Source organism: Centruroides sculpturatus, unplaced genomic scaffold, assembly GCF_000671375.1.
Source record: "Centruroides sculpturatus isolate CEXI.00-Female unplaced genomic scaffold, Cexi_2.0 scaffold1422, whole genome shotgun sequence".
Lineage (NCBI taxonomy): Eukaryota > Metazoa > Arthropoda > Arachnida > Scorpiones > Buthidae > Centruroides > Centruroides sculpturatus.
Window position 1 is genome coordinate 115,187 of NW_019385720.1, and position 21,355 is coordinate 136,541.

Below are 21,355 nucleotides of genomic sequence, written 5' to 3' on the forward strand. Positions count from 1 at the left end.
TGTCAACGGAGAGGCGACAGTCTGTCGCCAAATTCTTCGCCGTTTCCTTCTGCTCAAATTGGTGATACCGTACGAATACAAGTCCCTGATGTTGACTGTGGCCGTACAGATGCCCGAAATGTGTTGGCAGTTGTTGTTAGAATAGAAGACTCCGACTTTTATAAATTAGCAAACAAAAATAATACCCTCAAGCAGCTTTATACCCGTAATCGGTTCGTAATTTGTAAAGAAAATTTTCCATAGGTAAGATTTCTTCTCAAGAAATATCGCTGAGAGAAGCAGCTGCACCTAATTCGAAAAGTGGAGGGCAAGGCTATACACGCTGTCATTGCAAAAAAAAGTGTTTCACGAATAAATGCAGTTGTAAAAGCAAAGGGACTCTTGTGCAATTCAAAATGCCATAACAGTTTAAGTTGTTGCAATAAATAAGATTGTATAATGTTAATCACATTATTATGTGTAAGTTTATTATTGTATTACTTTCTTTAGTGATATAGAATGTACAGTACTGTTCGTTTTAGGTTCAACAGTTTATTTACATGTACTTAAGCTTTCTCCTATTTTGACATATTAAAAAGTTGCATTTTTGTCTTAATGTAATAAAATTATTTTTATTCAACATTCACCATCAGCGCATTCTGAATGTCGACATTTGCCGGTGTAAGTGAGAAATAACGATATTTAGCAAATATTTCGGACATACACGAAACGACTGTGTGAATGTTGACATTCATTGGAGAATGTTGACATTTGCCAGATTTCGGTCATTCACAGTAACATATATATTAAAATGATAAATACCTGTCTTTGTTCTTCTGTATATCTTCCGTATCCACCATGAGGATCATTTGTGATATATAATGGATGATAGTATCTTGCATTGTATGGATTATTTCCTCCTTCAACTTTAAATGTGTATTTTTTGCCACGCTTGACATAAATTTCAGGAGCTAAAAGACCATTTACATACCAAACTACTCCTGGAGTTGGTTTACCTGCAAAATTAACATTAGATTTTGAGTTCATTAATTTACCTTTAAATCTCATAATGCAACTATTGTATTTGTAACTGATGAAACTTTAAATGCACTTTGTTTATGTATCAAAAACACAAAAACAAATCAATTTCTGGATTATACAAAATTTCCTTTATCCAAAACACCACTTGTCCCATCAAGTTTAGATAATTAAGTTTCCACTGTATTTATGTCTTAAAAAGCACATGTTTTTTAAGATATAGTGGAAACTCAATTATGACAAGATATAAATACAGTGGAATAATTTAATGATTTACAAAATACTACTGAATATGATCTTGTTAGAAAATATTTACGTACAGATGGAGTTTTTTTTATTAAGCCACAATAGAAAAGTGGCTTATTAGAAAAGTTTCAGCTTTTAGAGGAATCTGCACTTTTTCTTACACTTGCTTATATCATTTTTAATAGGTACATGCCTCAAACTCCTGGTCTAGAGGTTTTGGTTTCAGTCCAGATCAAATCCTTAAAATTTTTCACAGATTGTTTGACCTGCTGTTTCTTTTCTCACTACCCAAATTTCAGGCATCAGAATTCAGATACTATTCACTGTTATTTAAGATAAATTTAAAACATATTTCAAACAAAGATTGATTTGGTGATGTTTATTGAAAAGCAGACAAATAGATCAATAATATATACCATTCACAAGTAGAAGTGAATGGATTCTTGACATTTGGTTTTTGTGTCTGTCAGACATAAACAACAGCAAGATATTCAGTCATGTTTTATCATACAAGACTTTTTCAGATAAAAAGTAAAATGCTTTTACAGAGTGGAAAAGTTATCACAAATTATATTCAAAGGTCTATAATCAACACTACCAAAGTCTGAAAATTTCTTAATACAGTTTACAGATTACAGGCAGGAAATTAAGGAAAATAAAGTATTTTAGGCATGCATTTGCTTTCTGATGAAGTTGGATTAATCTTAGTATCAAATGATTGAATTAGATGAACTAATCTAATACAGGGAGAAAAAAGCAAGAACAGATAACAGCAAATAGAAACAATTTCATTATTACAGTACTATTAATGTTCCTATTAATTAATATTTTCAATAAATTAATAATACACACCCGCTATTCCTAAATAACCTTTCCAATCACCGGGAGGACCAACTCTCATAATGAAAGTGTCAGTTTTTTGGTCACGTAACTGCATTATTTTCCAACTAATTTTCTTTTCTTCTGTTGGTGATTTTGTAAAAGCAAAACAATTTTTTGCATGCTTCTTTCTTCCTAACTGATATTTAATTGTACCTATTAAAATTATAAAATTTTATTAAATTTTAGTATTCTATTCTTTGAAATATTTAAATTTACATGCTGAAAATTATTGAATAAATATTGATTATAAAATTCATATTACCTTTTGGATAAATATGATGGAATCCAGGTTCTTTAAAATGATTTAATTTTCCAATAGCCCAAACTAAATATGTATCACCATCCGAATTATAAATTTTATCTCCATCATCACCTAATAAAATATATATTTGATAAGTAAGTTACTACTATTATAATATAAATTATTGTTATTAAAATGTTTTCATGCATAATTATAACATTTTACAGCTACAATTATAATAAATGAATTAGCAACTAATAAGTTAATCTATAATTATAAATAAAATTAAATAAAACACTAACAATAAAAATAAAAAAGTAATATTTCAAATACTGTATATTTTATTCTATTAATTAATACTTACCGGTGTTTATCAGATTACGGCGAAATGTTATGGATGTAATTCCATTTTCTTTATAATGAGAATGCACTTGGAAATTATCTACTGCACCCAATTTTAAATCAGAACAGACACCTTTGTTAAGTCCAAGAACGTTTGTGCACTTTAGAAAAGATAAATATATTATAATTTAAATTTTTTAAATGTTCTGAAAATGTATTTATTGAATATTTATAAAACATTTTCCTTACAGGATATTTTCCGGTAATGTTATAATCAATAGTTAATGGTAAAAATCCATCAACGTAGGCAATAACTACATCTGCATCTATCATCTGAGATGAATTTTTAGAACCACTGATCCCAACAGACATATAGTCATCATCATCTAAATGAAAAATGTTACATTAAGGAAAATAACTATTGATTAATAAAACTATTATATTGTAACAAATATTTTCTCATTAGATTATCAACAACATCAAATCAAATATTTACTATGATTTGTATTTAAAAATTTTAATATAATAATGAATAAGACTTCTTTATGAATTACTTCCAGTGGTAAGATTCATTCAGTTTGCACCACATCCTAAAATATTTTTATTTCAGCAAACCAGTTGTTAAAATTAAACTTGAAATATTTGTTTAGGCAATTTATCACACAAGTCGTTATTTGCATAATACTGCCAACTTTTTAACAGCTCAATGCAGAATTGGAACAAAAGTAATGACTACACAATAGAGCAGTATGTGCGAGAACTTATCACTGCTGCAATTGCAATTGATTGCGACTAGCTACTGTATTTGAGCACTAGACTTTTTCTGCTCAACTTGTGGGTACAAGTAATAAGCTCTAGGCATATGTGTTTGGATCTGGGAAATGTGAGACAATAAATGTTTCTGGACAATTTTGCATATCAATATTAGTCCTGGATAAGGGATAAGGATTAATCACAAAGCTGATGACCCTCAGATAAAAAGTGAAACAAACCACAAAAGATGCTAATCAAGAGGCAATATGGAAATATGAAATCATAATTTTATTGTTGCTTTTTGTCAGAGATATTTAAAGTGTTTTATGCAATATTTTTGTAACCTTTTTTGTTTTGTTAGAAAATACTTTTAACAAATTTTTGGATAATGTTGATTTATTCTCATCCAGATATTCACATCAAGATGTAGCTATCTTCAATATCAGTTTTAAGACATTACATTGTGTGTTGTAGTTTATTTTCACTACTGTTGTTATTATTTGGTATGTTTTTTCAATTTGCAGAGTGCATTGTGTGAAAAAATCCATAGGGCTTTGTACATAAAATTACAAATAAATATTGCTTTTTATACTTAAAATGGGCACTAGTGCAATAAACCAGTTATTAAATTATTTGAATACCACAAATGATTACATCATATATAATATGAAATACATATAGTATTTAATAATAAATAATAAACAGAGCACTCAGTAAAGCACAAATTTAGAGCTATAAACTAAAATCAAAAATTATCACATTTTGCAATTAAGTTCTATTTGAATCCAAATGAAATTCTTGTTTCATTTGAAAAACATGTATTCTTACTCAACGTGATCTTCTTGAGATGTATAATTTTGGCTCTTGTCTGAAATATTTTTAAATTCATTTAAATTTGTTTCTCCAATGTCCTTAACACGTGTCTTTCTGCTGTTTTTTGGGAGGATCAAAACAAAAAATTTCAATAAAAACATAGTATTTTCGGGTTTTCCAGTCTATCTTTAGTGGCATCAAAACTGGTTTGACGAAAGCACAAAATGAATTCCAACATTATATAAATGCATGTCACTATACATTTCTTGCTAACAACTATGTCACTAATTTTATTGTTATAGTGTTTAATACAATTTCATACCATTTTCCTTTAGATATTGATTTGATTTTGGGAGATAAGTAATAGTAGTACTATGCAGGAAATATGGGAATAATCAAAAGGTTAAGAGAATAGTTTTTTCTATCTTCAGAAAGAAAAATCATTATTTATTAAAAGTCATCAACAGAAATGTGAAACTGTTAGGGAATACTAAACTAAAGCAAGTGTCGATATCGCAAACTGTGTATGAACTGGCAACACCACAAAAGACTGCTCAAAACAAGAAGAGACTTGTTGTTCAGTTGCATGCAAAGTTATGGATGAGTGAACAAGTTCATGTATAGTCTTAGATTAGAATAAACTTTAATTCTAAGTTAAAGGACTGCCTCATCATTGTTCTAACAGAAACTGCATTAAATTTTTATGATAATGACTTTTTCAATAACCAATGCTTTTATGAAAATAGATTTATTAGAAAGAAATTGGCAATTATAAATTCAGGAAAGAAATAACTTTATTTTTATGAACTTGAAATAACTCACAAATGAATAGTTTACTTTTGCTTTATAAAATACTTCTCTGTAGAATCTGTCAACAATTACATGCTTTATATGTTAAAAAATATTAATAAAATATATCTTTATTTTCCACTTCATTCTATAATAATATGTCTTAATGAACAGTAAATACTAAAATACTTTACTCCAAAATTAAAATTACCTATTTGTCCAGAGAGTTCAAAAGTAATTTGAGGACCAAAGACATCCCAGTTTAATTGTAAATTTCTGTGTAATTGCTCACAGTTTGGTAGCTGACTTTCAAACTTCTGCAAATAGGTATAGAAATTTATGATGATAATTTTTAAATATCATCTTAATAGTTAACATTTATTATGCTTACTATCTCAGTTATCAGAGATGGTGGAATATTTAATTCGTCTGGAATTATAATAGAGCCTAAGTTTTCACCTTTCTCTTCATCCCATACACTTAACCACGAAATTTGAGAAACAGTTAAATTTCCTGGTAGTTCCAATGTGATATTTTCATTTTTATAACTTCCCAAAGGATTTAAACTAAAATTGTAAAATGTTTTATTAGAATTAAAATAAAATATATTGATATTATACAACATACAAGTTGTTATATCAAATTACTTACTATCCTTTTTCATTTGGAATTTTCCTACCAAAACTATTTGGTTGTGGTCCTCCTCCAACCCAAAAATTCATTCAGTTTGCACCACATCCTAAAATATTTTTATTTCAGCAAACCAGTTGTTAAAATTAAACTTGAAATATTTGTTTAGGCAATTTATCACACAAGTCGTTATTTGCATAATACTGCCAACTTTTTAACAGCTCAATGCAGAATTGGAACAAAAGTAATGACTACACAATAGAGCAGTATGTGCGAGAACTTATCACTGCTGCAATTGCAATTGATTGCGACTAGCTACTGTATTTGAGCACTAGACTTTTTCTGCTCAACTTGTGGGTACAAGTAATAAGCTCTAGGCATATGTGTTTGGATCTGGGAAATGTGAGACAATAAATGTTTCTGGACAATTTTGCATATCAANATATAAAGTAGTGTTTAAAATTATTTTAATACTTATTTTAAATACTAAATTCATAATATGCTGTATAGTTTATTTTCATTTTTAGTACCTTCTTAAAGTTTAAATCTTAAATCTATTCAACAAATAATCTCTCTTCAGCTTTATTATCTATTAGGAAACATTCTGTATATGTGCATCTGCATGTGTGTAATACACACATGTGTGATAATTATTGTTTATCATCACACATGTGTGTGATGATAAACATTAATCATCACACATGTGTGTATTACACATGTGTGTGATGATTAATGTTTATCATCATCACACACATGTGTGTGATGATTAAACATTAATCATCACACACATGTGTGATGATTAATGTTTATGCAAAGTCTGCATTAATGCAAAATAGATTTGCAGTCTCACTTACAAAAGAGGATAGGCATTTCAATGGTAACAAGTTCAGTTAATACAAATTTCCTTAATACAAAATACCAATTTTTAAGTTCCTTTGACTTTGTATTAACAGGGTTTGAATGTATATATGTAGAAATATATAATATTTTTCATGATATTTTAGTAATCACTATAAAAACTAATAATGAGAATAAAGATATAATCATCCATATAATCACATACATAAAGCAAAATCTGAGCATTTAAAATAAAACAATCAAATTTCTAATATTAATTATATCTTATTTATTTTGGAGAAAGCTTACTTTCATTCTTCCCATCATAATTAAAGTAAGGAATAAAAATTGTTTTAGAATCAATAATCATAACAGGATCAGAAGAAACATTGTGTCCCAAACGAGAAAATTCTGACAGACGTTGTGGTGATGGCGGTTCGAAACCTTCAGGAATGTATATATCTGCAAAATTAGACTGCAAAAAAGAGTTTTTTCTTTAATTTTTTATTGCTTTAAATTAAATTAATTTCATAAAAAAAAAGATAATTTTAGAAAATAAAAGAAATTGTTAAATTATAAAATATGTAGGCCTACATCTTCTTATATTATGATGTTATTTTTAGAGAGAAAACAGTCAGTTATTCTAAAAGGCGAATATCCAAAAGTTAGCCAAAAGAAAAAATTATTATTTATGATTTAATTGAAATTATAAATGAAAGGTTTAATAATATCTTAAGATATAATTACTTACTCAAAACTTTTATTTATTAAATGTTATCCTCATAATTAAAGATAGATTTTTGACTTTTTTTAAAACCTTTAGTCAGTCTTCAATATTTAAAATTTTCTTATTATGAGTTTTACTATAATTTCATATTATGATTAAAGTTTGTCCCTTCCTTTAATTAAAATGTGTGAGGCTCTGGACAGGTCCGAACCCTCACTAAAATTCGCGAAAAATAATTATTTTAGAGAAAAAATATTTAGTAGTTAGAGATAGATTTTTATTATATGAAAACGCGACGCTAGACAATAGAAGACTTCTAAACAATAAAAGAATGTAAGTCCGTTGATCATTTCCGGTTGGAGATCGAATTAAACTTCGATTTTGACCTCTCCCGCGCCCCCAAAAGGTTTCGAATTGTCATCAGGTGACGACGGGAGACCAATCGGAAAGGGGAATCTGAGAGAAAACAGATAAAACCCCGGAAATTCGAGGACGCGACGGCTTCTTCTCCCGAAAGTTCCAAGTGACGAACCTGTTGTTGTGTGTGTGTCGCGCACCCATCTTTGTCTCCATCTCCCGACCTCGGATCGACATCGTTCCATCAATGGAAGTCGACCGCATCGTCCCGGAGTCATCAAGACGTGATGGGATTGTTCATTCTCGAACAAGGGACACTCCTTCAAAATGGGACTATCGGGGAACCACAGGAGAGGAAGACCCAGAGGCCGCAGCCGCCGCAGAACTTCCAAGATCGCGGAAATCTTGTAAGCTTCTTTCGTGTTTAATAAACGGTTGTGTTGTTTGTAAATGAAGCATCTATCTCTGACTCAACTGCTTCCACATGTCGTTGATTGTTACCGCTCGGCAATCCAAACGGCAAGGGAGACGATGACAATACATATCGCATATTATCGTTTATCGATTTTTTTTATTTTCTCTCCCCCCTCGGCCCCCACTTTGGTGTCAGGAGTGGGATAAAAAGTTTCCAATCTCCACCAGGTCAGCGAACTTACAAATGATACAATATGCTTTAATGAAAGGACTAAAACAGAATGACATTGATAAATGATAATTTAAAATTATTACTTAAATATCAAAAATCATCAACATCAAAAGTAAGAAAGATTTATTGCAACCCAATTTATATCAACTTTTACATGAGTTACAGACATTCAATTATATGCATTGACAAATTTTTATGCCAGTTTTTTGTGTATTATCTGATAATAGATCTTTCTATCTAAACACATATGGGATTTTATCGAAGTGAGATCAAATAAAATAGTTTATTATTATTTTCTGAGAAAAAAGCAGCACTTTCATTTTTCCCATCATAATTAAAGTAAGGAATAAAAATTGTTATATGTGTCAAAACTATATCAAGTTCTTCTAATAACTATTTGATTTAATGAAATAATGTTTGTTAAGCAAATATATTTATGTTTGTTTATTAAACTTTAACATATTTGTATAACAAAAATTATTTCAAATATTAATAAATATTAAACTCACATAAAATAACTTTTACTTTTGTTAAAAAGTAATAGAAACTTACATGTTCTCTTAAATCCCAGACTGCTAGCCATCTAATACTTGTAATTTTTTTATTATCTGGTAACACTATTGTCAAGTCCCTATTAACATAACGTTGAAGTTTATTTGTCCTAGAAAATATATTATATTAAATCATTTTAACATTTTATAATTATAATCAATGTAAAGTGAGTGATTATAGTCTCAAAGGTTTCTGTTTTTACTTTATCTATATTTTAAAAATGCAGTTTTTCTATTAGTAAATGGAAATTATGCTAAATACTCATATTACTAATTTATATTTGTGAATGGAGCTGAAAATTTAATTTAATTTAAAGTTTAAATTTCCATTTTAGAAAATAAGTGAGAGAGAGATATATACACAATCATCTAAATCTCTTTGTTGGATGAGGCAATGAATGATAGAAGAAACAGTTTCTAAAATGAAATGACATATTTAATTTGTTTATTTTTGTTTTACTTAGGGAAATAAGCCGATTATCTTATTTAATTAATTTTATGATTATATATGTCTTATCTTTATTTAAAATTCTTTCTCTATGATTTTTTCTGTGTAGAAGCTCTGTATTCACATATATTTTTCATATTTTCAAAACCAAAATTCACTTATTTGCAGAAAGATTAATAAAACAATGGGACAATTATATTTTATATTATTATTATATATTTGAATTAGATTGAGATCAAAACACAAATGTATAATATAATGAGTCTGCAAATCTACTCTAGTAAATTGTAGATTGCCTCTATGTTAAAAATAAATGTGATTATTAATTAGAAATGCTCATTGGTAATTTTCAGGTGTCTTGTTTTTCTTTAACCGAGACAGCATTTGGATTTTTATTTTCTATAATATTGCTGTATTTCTGAGTTAGTTCCAACAAAACTTCTTTTTCAAGTAAACTAAATGCTTTTGACTTCTTGTGCCATTTTATCTATTATAACATGTGATTTATCAAAACTAATCACTGATCCTGTTAGATAGCAACAACTTAACAACTCTCAACTTAAGTCACATAACAAGTAAACAACCTTTGAGTTCAAAAACTCTAGATTGGTGAATATGAAAATGAATAACTCTTCATACTACCTGGGGTTGTTATATAATACAAGTATGTCAACTCTCAAAATAATTTGCGTTTTTTCATACGAAAAAGTGTTTTTTATTTTCTAATCATGTTTTTTCCAATCTCATAAATTTATTTCTTAATGAACAAGTATATCTCTTTCTTATACTGTATTTGCAATTTCCATTTCTGTGGAAGTTTTGCAGTAGAAGTTCTGTATTTGCTTCTTCATATAGTAAACTTATGTGTAATGGAGATTAAGTAATACAATTTTAAATATGTAGTTATTTAATTTTATTGAATTTTTAAAATTATTTTATTTAGATGCATAGGAGTTTATTATATATAATACTTTATAACACAAATGTTTTAAAATTTCAAATTACCTTCCTTCTTCATCTGGAACAATAAAACCAATGTTACTTGGCCTGACTGTAGACCCAGCCCAGAAGAATGTATCTGTAAAAATATTTGAAATTTCTATTAAAATAAAAAATAATAATTTATTTGTAAAAAGAGTTTTTATTAAATTAATAAACAATTTCACACTATTTTCTATGAGTACAGTAAACTTTAATACTATAAAATTGCATTAGTACTTTGAGCTAGTCATCTCATCTTATGAACACTTGCTGCTAGGCAGCAAATGTTCAAAGGATTCAAACACTTACATAAAATTCCATTAGTTCAAAAATCGTAAAAACAAACATCTTAGATTCAAAAATTAAATGTTATGATTTGGTCCTATGCTCCATTATACAACTCGTCATAAAATCTGTCCATTTATGTGCTTTTGATGCCATTTCCATGCATTAGAAAGGATTTCTGCATCTTTAACATTAACTATGTAGTTGTGTAGACATTTTCTAAAATCCATAGCATCTCTGTATCGGTTTCTCTTTCCCACTAATTTCATGTAGTATAAGGTCCTCTCCCACTCTAGCATGTTTTCTTCCTTTAAGCTTTCCTCTAATAATATCAAAGTTCTTCTCCCTTTGTTTACATCCGCTTCATTAAATTATTTTCAATCAATTATAATCAAAATTTAAGACCGATAAATATTTTCCATATTTATTCTTAAATATCTTCCCCATGAAAATGATTATTTATTAAACCCACTTTCTAAAATTGCATTTTTTTTCTCATAATATTTATTTCAATTCTATTTTTTGAATATATATGGAAAAATTTTTGCATTGAACATATTAAAATCTAAAATGATGGATAAGAAACAGAAGCAAGCAAAGTTTTTCTTTGTATATTCATAAGATTTTTATATTTATTAAATTTACAGCCTAGTTTATGAGCCTGCTTCAGGTTCTAAACATTCAAACTGAATGGTTTACTGAATGTTTCAAACTTCAAATGTTCTGGCATTTAAACTGACTTTTTTTATTACATTAGAATTAAAATAATTTGAATGCAATTTTTTATATTTATAAAAACATTTGAAAGAATCTAAGTAAATCAGCTTTGTGAAGAATTATTCTGTAAATGGAGCTGGCTCTTATAGTAATAATATTCTTAGTTAATTTTTCCTTAATTTCACTCATTTTGCTTTTTATATACATATAAAGATTCTTTAGTTCAAAAATAGCATAACAACTTCATATATTTTATTAATTTTAGTTAAACATAAACATAAATTTAATTTAACATTTAGCTAAAAGTAATTGAGGTAAAGTTTGTGTAATTTAAAAACTACAGAATTTTCATAGATGAATGTTTTGGAGCACCTGTTATATTTTTTATACTGATTTGAATGTGTTTTATATTTTCTGTACTAATACAAAGTGGTTGAAATCTGAGGCTGAATTGAAATTGCAATTTCTTTGTGAAACAGAGCCAAACCCATATCATAGTTGAAAAACAAAGTAGTACACAGATGGCCATCATAATGATTAATTACTAAAATCATCACAGACAAATGATTGAGCTATCCATTTCTTCAAATTTGACATTTTCTCAAGATAAATAGAAACTGTTGATATCAAAGGTATTTTATTATAAATAATTTATCATGTAAAAATGTATTCACAAAACAGTTTTGAAATTACGTTGTTTCTAATGGAATTAAAAAAAAGAGAGAAAGTTTCATTTGTCTATGATAGTTCAGCTGTTACTAATAATTTTCAATAAGTTCTAAAGAATGTTGTTTGTCTAAATATTTGTGAAATGATATTAATTAAACAAGTATTTTTCTTCTCTGTTAATGTTAATGTTATTAACAGAGAAGAAAAATACTTGTTTAATTACACTCACCTTGACCCAATCCATCGTAAAAGAAATGCTTGATTAAAAATGTATATTGATCTACAGCATATACTTCTCCAGTCACCTGATGTGAATACGTATGGAATTTTCCTAAATATAGACCCTGATATTCTTCACCTTTTATCAATACTAAATGAAAAATAAAATTAAGTTCAATATATTATCATCTAATGAAATCAATACTAAATTTTCAAATATTAAAGAATTTATTATAGAGTAAAATATATCTACATTTGTAAAACTTGTTTTCTCAATAATCTTTTAGTAATTAGAATTTTAAAAAGAATACTGTATTTCAATAAAAAATACTGATATATTTTAAGAAAAAGAGAAATAGAATCTGTAATCAACTTCTCAAAATTGGGTGTACTTAATAATTAGTAAACATAGCAAAATGAAACCAATTTACAGCATAAATTTATAAGAAAGCAAATGTTTTGACCATCTTGCATCTTCAGGCTAACTGACCTTAGCAGCTGTTAAAACAAGGAATTACCATTCATGTGTTAAGAAGAAAGAGAGAGAGAGGGGAGAGGGTTGTAAGGTTAAAGATCATAGATCAAAGATCAGTTAGCTTGAAGATGCCCATTTAACATGGTCAAAAACATTTGCTTTCTTATAAATTTGAGCTGGAAATTGGTTTCATTCATTTTGTTATATTTACAGGATAAGGGATTGGACAGAGCACAGGTGTTTTGCAGCAACTCAGTTTAAATAGTTTGTGAATTGAATAAGTTTGAGAATCACTGGTATAAACAGAATTATATTTTAGATGTGAATTGATCCACTTGCACATTTGTCTTTTGTGTTCAACTTACATTTAAATGAAAATATTGGATGGTGGGTTTCCTGATTATTGATTCATTGGGAAGTCACCAAATATAAATAAGAGGTTTTGAATTACAAATAAACAGAAAAGTTAAGAGGATAACTAGAAGTTAAACTAGTTAAACTAGAAGACTCAATTCATTGAATTAAATATGTGGGGTGAAAGTTCTGCAGACTCCCACACAAGAGCAGTGAACTCAATACGAGACAGGAGAAACACTAAGACTTCAGTTGGAAGTTGGACTAAGGAAAGCAGTTTGCCTTACTCAAAGATTAGAGACAAGTCACTGAAGAGTGACCACTATGCTGTAGCTACTCCTAGACAGGATAGCATCTGCTACAACTGGTTTTAGATTTTCACTATCTTTTCTAGTTTTTATGAGGGAAAGGATCAAATTTAAATTAATATTTATACTTTACTTCATGAATTTTATATGTATTCTGTATATCTAGTAAGTAAAGTTGCTGTCACCATGCTTTTTAAAAGTGTATTTATCAAACCTATGACATCTTCCAAGAGATTCATGCTTCTTCATCTTACAACTGAATCATTTTGAAATTATTTTCACAGAATGGCTTATTTAGAAGACAAATATCAACTTCACATTCAATATAAAAATAGGATTTTGAAATAAAATTGTAATATTTTCAGCCTATATTGTTGAAGAAATTTCTTTCTTTGTTTCTTTTTCATTTTTTGTTAAAACTGCAGTGCTGCATTAATGCATGGGAATACTTGGCCACACGGCTGGAGGCCTTGCTTTCGTGTCTTCAACTCATTTCTTATATTAATATATTTGTTCTATAGAGATATTTGCATAATGCCTCCAAAGAAATTTGGTCAAAAGCCTCAAAAATACTTTAAATGGACCAATTATCCATGTTTATTTCTCAAAATACCTTATTAATTATAATATTTATGATTCAAAGACAATATTTAGGATTACATCAATAGTACGGCATTTGGCAAAAATATGATTTTGAACGGCTGGACGGCCAAGGTAGTAAACACACCAAACTCCCACTCCAGGGACCCTGTGTTCAAGTTTTGGCCGTGGATAAATTCAGATGTCAGATCCGATCACATATTATAAATAAAAATACAGGTATACCTCAGTTTAGAGCACTTTGCAAATAGGGTTCTTTTCAATTATATTCATGTTTATTATTTGCCTGGCTTTTAAGGTGTTTAGATTTTTTATTTTTATTTATTAGTTTTACTTTTGCAAGCGTTTGGACACTATTGTGTACTTAATATAGCATAAACACGTTTTTAGGCATTTATATGCTTTATTTATTTGGGTACATTTGTTGACAAAAATGACACTTGTTCTAAAGAGATTCAAAGAATAAAAGAATAATAATAAAATTAACATATTCTTATCTACTGTTATAAATGAAAAAGAAAGATAGAATATTTCTGAGTGTGTTTTAAAGCTCATATATTTAAATTGTGGAAAAAAAGGACAGTTTATAAATAACTTTTTTGTCGTCAAAAAAGTTAATTATAAAAAAGAACATTTTCTGGAGTAAGATAACAGAAAACATATTTCTTAAATCATATAATTTGTTAAATGAAGGACTTATCGTACGGGAACGTATTTACAATATATGTTCCTGTACGATAAGTCCTTAATTTACAAAATTATATAATTTAAAAAACACAATTAAAGGATAAGTTTGGAGAAAATCAAGAAAACGCACGAAAATTTGAAATTTTTTCTGTTAAGTTCATTATATTCTTTCGATAGATCGTTCTTCCAATGTGGAATTAGTTTTAATTTAACGTAACGAAAATAGCCCGCTGGTAGCCGAGTAGTTAATAGCGGCATCAAGCTTATAGCCGGATAATACGGTATTTTGGCTTTAATAATCAAGTTTATGAAGAAAAATTTCGTACTTGCATATTTTATACTCGTTTGTATCCTGGTCTAATTTGCACAACCTAGCATAACGCAGTTATTGGAGCTATTGGGCATGGTTAAAAATAAAGACAACATCGGCGCAATTATTCAAGATATTACAGGTTCCGACAAGTAAAAATTTTCATAGTCCTGCCACAAATAGATTACATATTGATTATTGACAATCTGTGACATGCCATAACGAACAAAAAATTATAAAAGTAATAAACAGGCTTAAAATTAATAAATACAAATGTATTCCGACAGTTTATGAGTTAATTATACTTTCTATTTGCAAAATTTCCTCAACTTTAACACAAAATAAGAAAAATAATTTTTAAGAAATTTGCGGGATTTCCTGGGATGAGAAGAATTTCCCGGGTTAAAAACAGCTGGGATAACATTGGAGAAACCCTACTTGTAATGCACAAAAAATCCTTTGACGACGGCAACATAAAGAAGCGATGCTTGCTGCATCAGAAACATTTAAAAACAAGAAGGAAATTATATCGGGCGTATAGGTTATTGAAGATGTTCAATTATCAAGAAATTCGGTCACCCGTAGAGTAGAAGTAATGTCTGAAAATATCAAATTACAAAGAAAAAAAGATGTAGAAAAATGCGTTTTTTAAGTTTATGATTTGATGAATCAACAGAATCTGCAATATTGCTCAAATAAATATTTTTATAAGGATGGTCTTTAAAGATCGCTCTGTAAAAAAAGATATTCTCTCAGTTTTGCCACTACGAGAAAATACACGTGGAAAGGATATGCACCAAGTTATTAAAAACTACATTAAAGAAATTAATCTGTTCCTTCAAAAACTTATGTCCGTAACAACCGACAGAGCATCTGCCACAATTGATTCTGGTGTTGACTTCATCACATTACGTAAGAATGATGCTGAGTTTCCAAACTTTTCATTATCACTGCATCATTCATCAACAGGCCTTATGTACTGTACAGTACAAAAGTGTTGTATTATGAACATATCGTGAAAGTTGTTCTAAAAATTGTAAATTCTATTCGAGCAGCCAGACCACTTCAGAGCAGATTATCCAAAATACTGAACGATGAATTTGATGCTGAGTACGGAACTTTAATGTTACATTCTGAAGTTAGATGGCTTAGTAAGGGAAAAGTCCTAGGATTTGTAGAACTTCTTTCAAGATAAAACTGTTTGTATCAATAGAATCCAGAAACGAAAATTATGAAGAACTTAATGATCATGGCCTGTTGTTAGATTCCTTTCTTACTGATATAACAACCAAAATAAATAAACTCAATCTTGAACTTCGGGGTGAAATAAAGAACTCTTTTTGAATTAATAGCAAGTGTAAATGCATTTCAATCAAAATTAAATTTGTGGATATCCCAAATTAAAGATTGTAAATTCGGCCATTTTTCAAATTTAGAAAACTATATTCATAAATATAAGGAAATTGAATTGAATAAATATTCCGAAAATCCTGCTGAACTTAAAAATAATTTTGAAATTAGATTTTCTGATTTTCGTAAAATTCATCCAATCGTTTCATTCATTTTAAATCTATTTCTTAATATTTTTGAAATATGGCAGATTGCAAGTACGTTGAATAAAAATGTCAGTATTTTAGAAATGGAAATAATTGATTTTCAATATCTTACAATTAAAAACAAGAGTATCACAAACTGATTTTTGGACAGCTGTGGATGAGAGAAAATATCCACTTGTAAAGGAAATTCCTGCTTTGGATCAACTTAGCTTTGTGAAAGTGGCTTTTCGACAATGAAATTTTTAAAATCAAAGTTCAGATCCAGAATAACAAATGAGCATCTGAATGATTGTATGACTTGCTGTAACACCTTATGTACCAGAATACAATAAACTGGCCGAAGACACGCAAGGTTATTAATAAGTTTTGTTTGTCTTGTATTTATTTAATTTGTAGATTACTAGTAGTAATAAACAGTAGTGGTGCAATATTATTGTGTTTTCTTTTACCTATTGTTGCTGATTTTTTCAAAAAAAAAAGGTTGTCGTCCTACGTGTGGCTGGCCTACAATTTAAATTCTTAATTTTCTCGAGATAGACTAAAGATTGGGCATCGCGGCTCTATCCCATCAAATCAAATCGTAATGAAAATCTAACCAATGACGAACTACGGTCGAATATTGGAACTGGCCCAAAAAGTAACGTTGCATTTGCTATCTGTAGCCTACATGACGAACGGAACTTCTTATATAGTAACAGGAATCAAAAACGAGAAGTATAAAAAGAAATCGCTAAAAAACGTGAAATGGGTTCGATTGCGTAAATACGGTACATATCGAAGTTTTTATATTAACACAACTTTTGCTAAACACATTGCAAATGTCTTCTTTACACATTGAACAATATCGATTAGAGAACTTTTACAATAAATCATCGGAAATAATTCTAATATCGTATCAAAATTAGAATGTGGGAAGAGGAAAATGGGAAATAAAAACAATCGATTCATATAATTTTACTTCAGAAAAACAAATATATAACGAATAAAGTATCAAATCGAGAGTATATCAAAATGTTTTGCATAATACATTAATATAATAAATGTTGAGACGAATCAAACGTGATGTAACGTGATGTTCTATAATATATTATTAACTTTGATATAAATTATATACCATATTTTTTCATATAATTATTAAAACAGTAAAAACTTAGAAAAATGCAAGAAAGTAATTAGGTTATAAATTTTCTGGTGTATACAATTTGTACAAGGCGACCAAACTCGAGATCTCGACTTTAAAGCACGCGATAGAACGAAATTCTAAACAGTAAACAAATTTTCATTTACATACAATATTTATATAGAAAAATTAAGTTTGAATATTGTAATCAAGAATATTTCTATATCTATATGGATAGTATCAGTCATAATCTTTTTTAAAACCGGATATTCAATTTAATCTTAGGTATGACTTAGTTTTGTATATAATTGACAGTTCATAGTTTGACCTTATTGCATCCGCCATTAATAAATAAAATGTCATACTGGTTCTATGACTTTACCAAATATATTTTGACTTTATAATACATTTATTCATCCGTCATAAAACGTTACGGAAAACTTTTTCCACGTGGGATGGAAGTTTCGGCGTATAGGATAACAATAAAATTTAAAGTAAATTGAATTTCAATACCGTCGTAACTTTACGAGTCTTTTGTTTACGTACATTTTATCTAATATTTATGTTTATAACGGGTCTTTTAGAGTTATCCGTAGTTGTTTTTAAATTTACGAAAATGTACTTACCCGTAAAGAAAAGCAAAGGCGATAGAATTAGAAGCCGTCCATAGTCACCTTGCATATTTCCAACTGCCACGACGTACTCCGTCAGGTGGGTCGAAATTAGGTCGTCAAGCAAGGTTGAGGAGGCAGCCACCTCCGGCGATTACTGACCCAATTCGGAACGATCTTACCATATTACCAGTTCTCGATACAATTCCTCGGTCATCAAGTCAAAAACCGGAATTTCAAATTATGCAAATTAAACGTTTGGAAACGGTTTTAAATCGCAAATCACGTATAACACTAATTTAAAAGAGAAAAATTAGTAAGGGTGGATGCGACATTGAACTTTTTTTTTAATAATCACGGCACGTTGTTACCGAAAAGTGTGAAAGTTGTCATTTATTTGTGTCTTTATTTTATTTTCTTTAAATAGCCAACAAATACGATCGAAAAATTCATTTTTCTAATAAGAAAACGTAATGATATTATTAATAAGAAAACGTAAACAAACTTATTTATTTCGGTTCAGATATTTTCCAACAGATGGAAGCATTGTTTTATTTCATTTCTACACTAAACGAAAACGTTTTTCTTTTAGACCCGACGTAACCATTAAATTCATCGACAACGTAATAAATAAATTCAATGAGAGAATTTAGTACATTGCTCATTAAATTAAATCACTCGTCGGCCGAAAGAAAAGAAAGCTAAAAAAGTTTTTATATTAAAAGTAACGTGTTATTAACAAAAACTTATATTATTCTTTCGACGAATTAATATAATTATTCGTAATTATAAAATTTAAAAAATAATTATTCTCTTGCTAATAATCTAACGATACAGTACAATTCGAATTTATATTCAAATATAGTATTTCAAAATTACTAAATTTATCAAACTTTGTCTTTAAAGTAAACAGAAATTTTACTGTCAATAAATAAAAAAAAAAAAATTATTTTTGCTTTCCCGAAAGACAGACATTCCTTGTAACCGCATTAACTTGATTCGCATTCGGAGTGATAATTATTATTCACCAAACATCGAAAACAAAATTTCACGTTTTCAAGAATGGTAATTTATCACGGGACGAATCGAATGTAAGCCAAAATTAAAATCAGTGGTGTAGCGAACATAAATGGCGCCCGGGGCACGACACTTTATTCGCCCCCTCCCCCTCCAGAAACATATAGTTTGTCTCGGAGACCATTTGGGCGCCACCCTGCGAGTGGCGCCCGATGCATAATACACCCCTTGCCCCCTCTCGCTACGCCACTGATTAAAATGTAAAATAATTTTTCTGTCCGTACGCTACTAGTTTAAAATATCAAGCGTAATCTCCACGGCCACCCGGAGATTGTACGGGTGGTCGTGGAGATATTTTTTTAAAAAAAAGGCAAAGGCCCGGGCCCCTTTGCCTTTTTATTTTTAAAAAAATAAACGAAATATAAACGTCGAGAAATGCAAAAAATTTCGGGGGTAATTTCTGTATACTGTATATGGATGTTAGTGTGTGGGAGGGCACGATCTTATTCGCCCTGTTTGAAGCTTAATAACTCTCGCGCTTTTTGTCGAAAATTTCTGAAATTTCGCAGGAAGGTTTATTTATTAGCGGGATCGATGCTAGTAAATTTCGATGGTTAAAGGTCCAGGGATGGGGAGATAAAGGAGGCTGAGTGTATCCCCAGTAGGGTCGGACTTAATGACGATTTTACTGGTTGTACTTAGAATTTTTATAAAACCCGTCCTTACCTTCAAAATTAAGCTTTTTGCCATTTTATGATAGTTAACAATATAAAAACTTTAAAAGCAAAATATCGTATCGGATGGCGCCACCAAATGTTGCCGGGAAAGTTTGGCAACTCTTTGCTGGGTTTTTTTTGTCAGTTATTTTATTTAATATACCTGCAGGTATATTAAATAAAATAAAAAATTGTTTTGTGTAAAACTTTGTAGCATTATCTGTAAAGCCAGTATAATAAGTCCTGATAATAGAAGATACATAAAATTGTAGACGAAAATTTATATTTTAAAAATAGCATTAATTTACAGATAGAAACCATTACGGCCTTCAACTTTTCTTGGAGCCTGAAAAAAATCTCCAGCTTTCCCTTCCTCTCCCGATAATTTCTTTACAATAAGTGTTTTCTATAAGTGTTTATTGTACTTTTGGAAATTAAATATTTGCATCATACATATTTAAAACGAAAATAAATTTTAATCTGCTTTATACATTTTAATGAATATTTGTAATTTTATTTTGTTTTCGTTGCGTCCGTAACGAAATCTCAAAAATTCAAAAATTTGAAACGTATTTCTAAAAATCTGAACAGATTCCGATAACTTTTTTGATCATTTCGAATAATTGCGCGGGTGCGGAAAACGACGCACATTTTTTCTAGAACGTTTAAAATAATTGGACAGAAGAATAAGTTTCTTCGTCCAATTAATTAATCGGCAGATTTTATACCGAAAATGGAGAAAATGGGAAATCTCATAGAGTTAAAGAAGTTCGAGCCTAAAACCAAACTTTGCGGCGGACTTACGTCCTTCGAAATTATTCGATATTTTCCAGCGAAAGCAAAAGAATGCGGCCGGTGTGTCCTGCCAGATCCTTAACGTGGCANTCTTTCCGATACAGTGCGACGCAAATGACCGTATCTGTGGTCGATCAAAACTTGGCAGCTCCATCGTGATAATGCATCCGCCCATTCTGCGCATCTGATTCAGGCTTTCGTCACCAAACACAATACTCCTGTGGTTCGTCACGCTCCATACTCTCCCCACATGGCTCCATGTGACCTTTGGCTATTTCCCAAGCTGAAAATGCCGCTAAAAGGAACCCGAATTTAGTTGAGAGAAGACAACGTGCGGAATCCAATGGACCGGCTGATGGCCATTCCAAAAGATACGTTCCAGCAGTGTTTCCAGCAATGGCAGGAACGCTGGGAGAAGTGTATACATTACCAAGGAGACTACTTTGAAGGGGATTAGGGTTTTGTACCTCAAAGTCAATAAATTTATTTTTGCCGACCAAAGGTCCGATACTTTTTGAACAGACCTTGTATATCCTATTCATAATTTTTCAAATGAAAAAATTTTATTTTCTTGCATCTGTCAGCACTGCCTTGCTATTGTTGCAAACATTCCCACTGATTCGGGCATTTGGGTAATGACCTTGACTATTCACAAA

General features: G+C 29.6%; 1 protein-coding gene across 1 annotated transcript in view; it reads right to left on the minus strand.

Annotated features, from left to right (window-relative positions):
• LOC111641523 (protein Skeletor, isoforms B/C-like) overlaps positions 1-18,543 on the minus strand; it is a 23,489-nt gene extending 4,946 nt beyond the window's left edge. Inside the window, exons 1-13 of the mRNA XM_023387693.1 lie at positions 18,187-18,543; positions 12,161-12,301; positions 10,285-10,357; positions 8,833-8,941; positions 6,854-7,025; positions 5,735-5,801; positions 5,475-5,649; positions 5,295-5,400; positions 2,978-3,114; positions 2,751-2,889; positions 2,408-2,518; positions 2,116-2,298; positions 802-995 (exon numbers count right to left, since the gene is read on the minus strand). Coding sequence (XP_023243461.1) covers positions 802-995; positions 2,116-2,298; positions 2,408-2,518; positions 2,751-2,889; positions 2,978-3,114; positions 5,295-5,400; positions 5,475-5,649; positions 5,735-5,801; positions 6,854-7,025; positions 8,833-8,941; positions 10,285-10,357; positions 12,161-12,301; positions 18,187-18,241 — 1,662 coding nt within the window. The 5' untranslated portion in view covers positions 18,242-18,543. The remainder of the gene's footprint in view (positions 1-801; positions 996-2,115; positions 2,299-2,407; positions 2,519-2,750; positions 2,890-2,977; positions 3,115-5,294; positions 5,401-5,474; positions 5,650-5,734; positions 5,802-6,853; positions 7,026-8,832; positions 8,942-10,284; positions 10,358-12,160; positions 12,302-18,186) is intronic.
• Between the last annotated feature and the right edge of the window lie 2,812 nt (positions 18,544-21,355).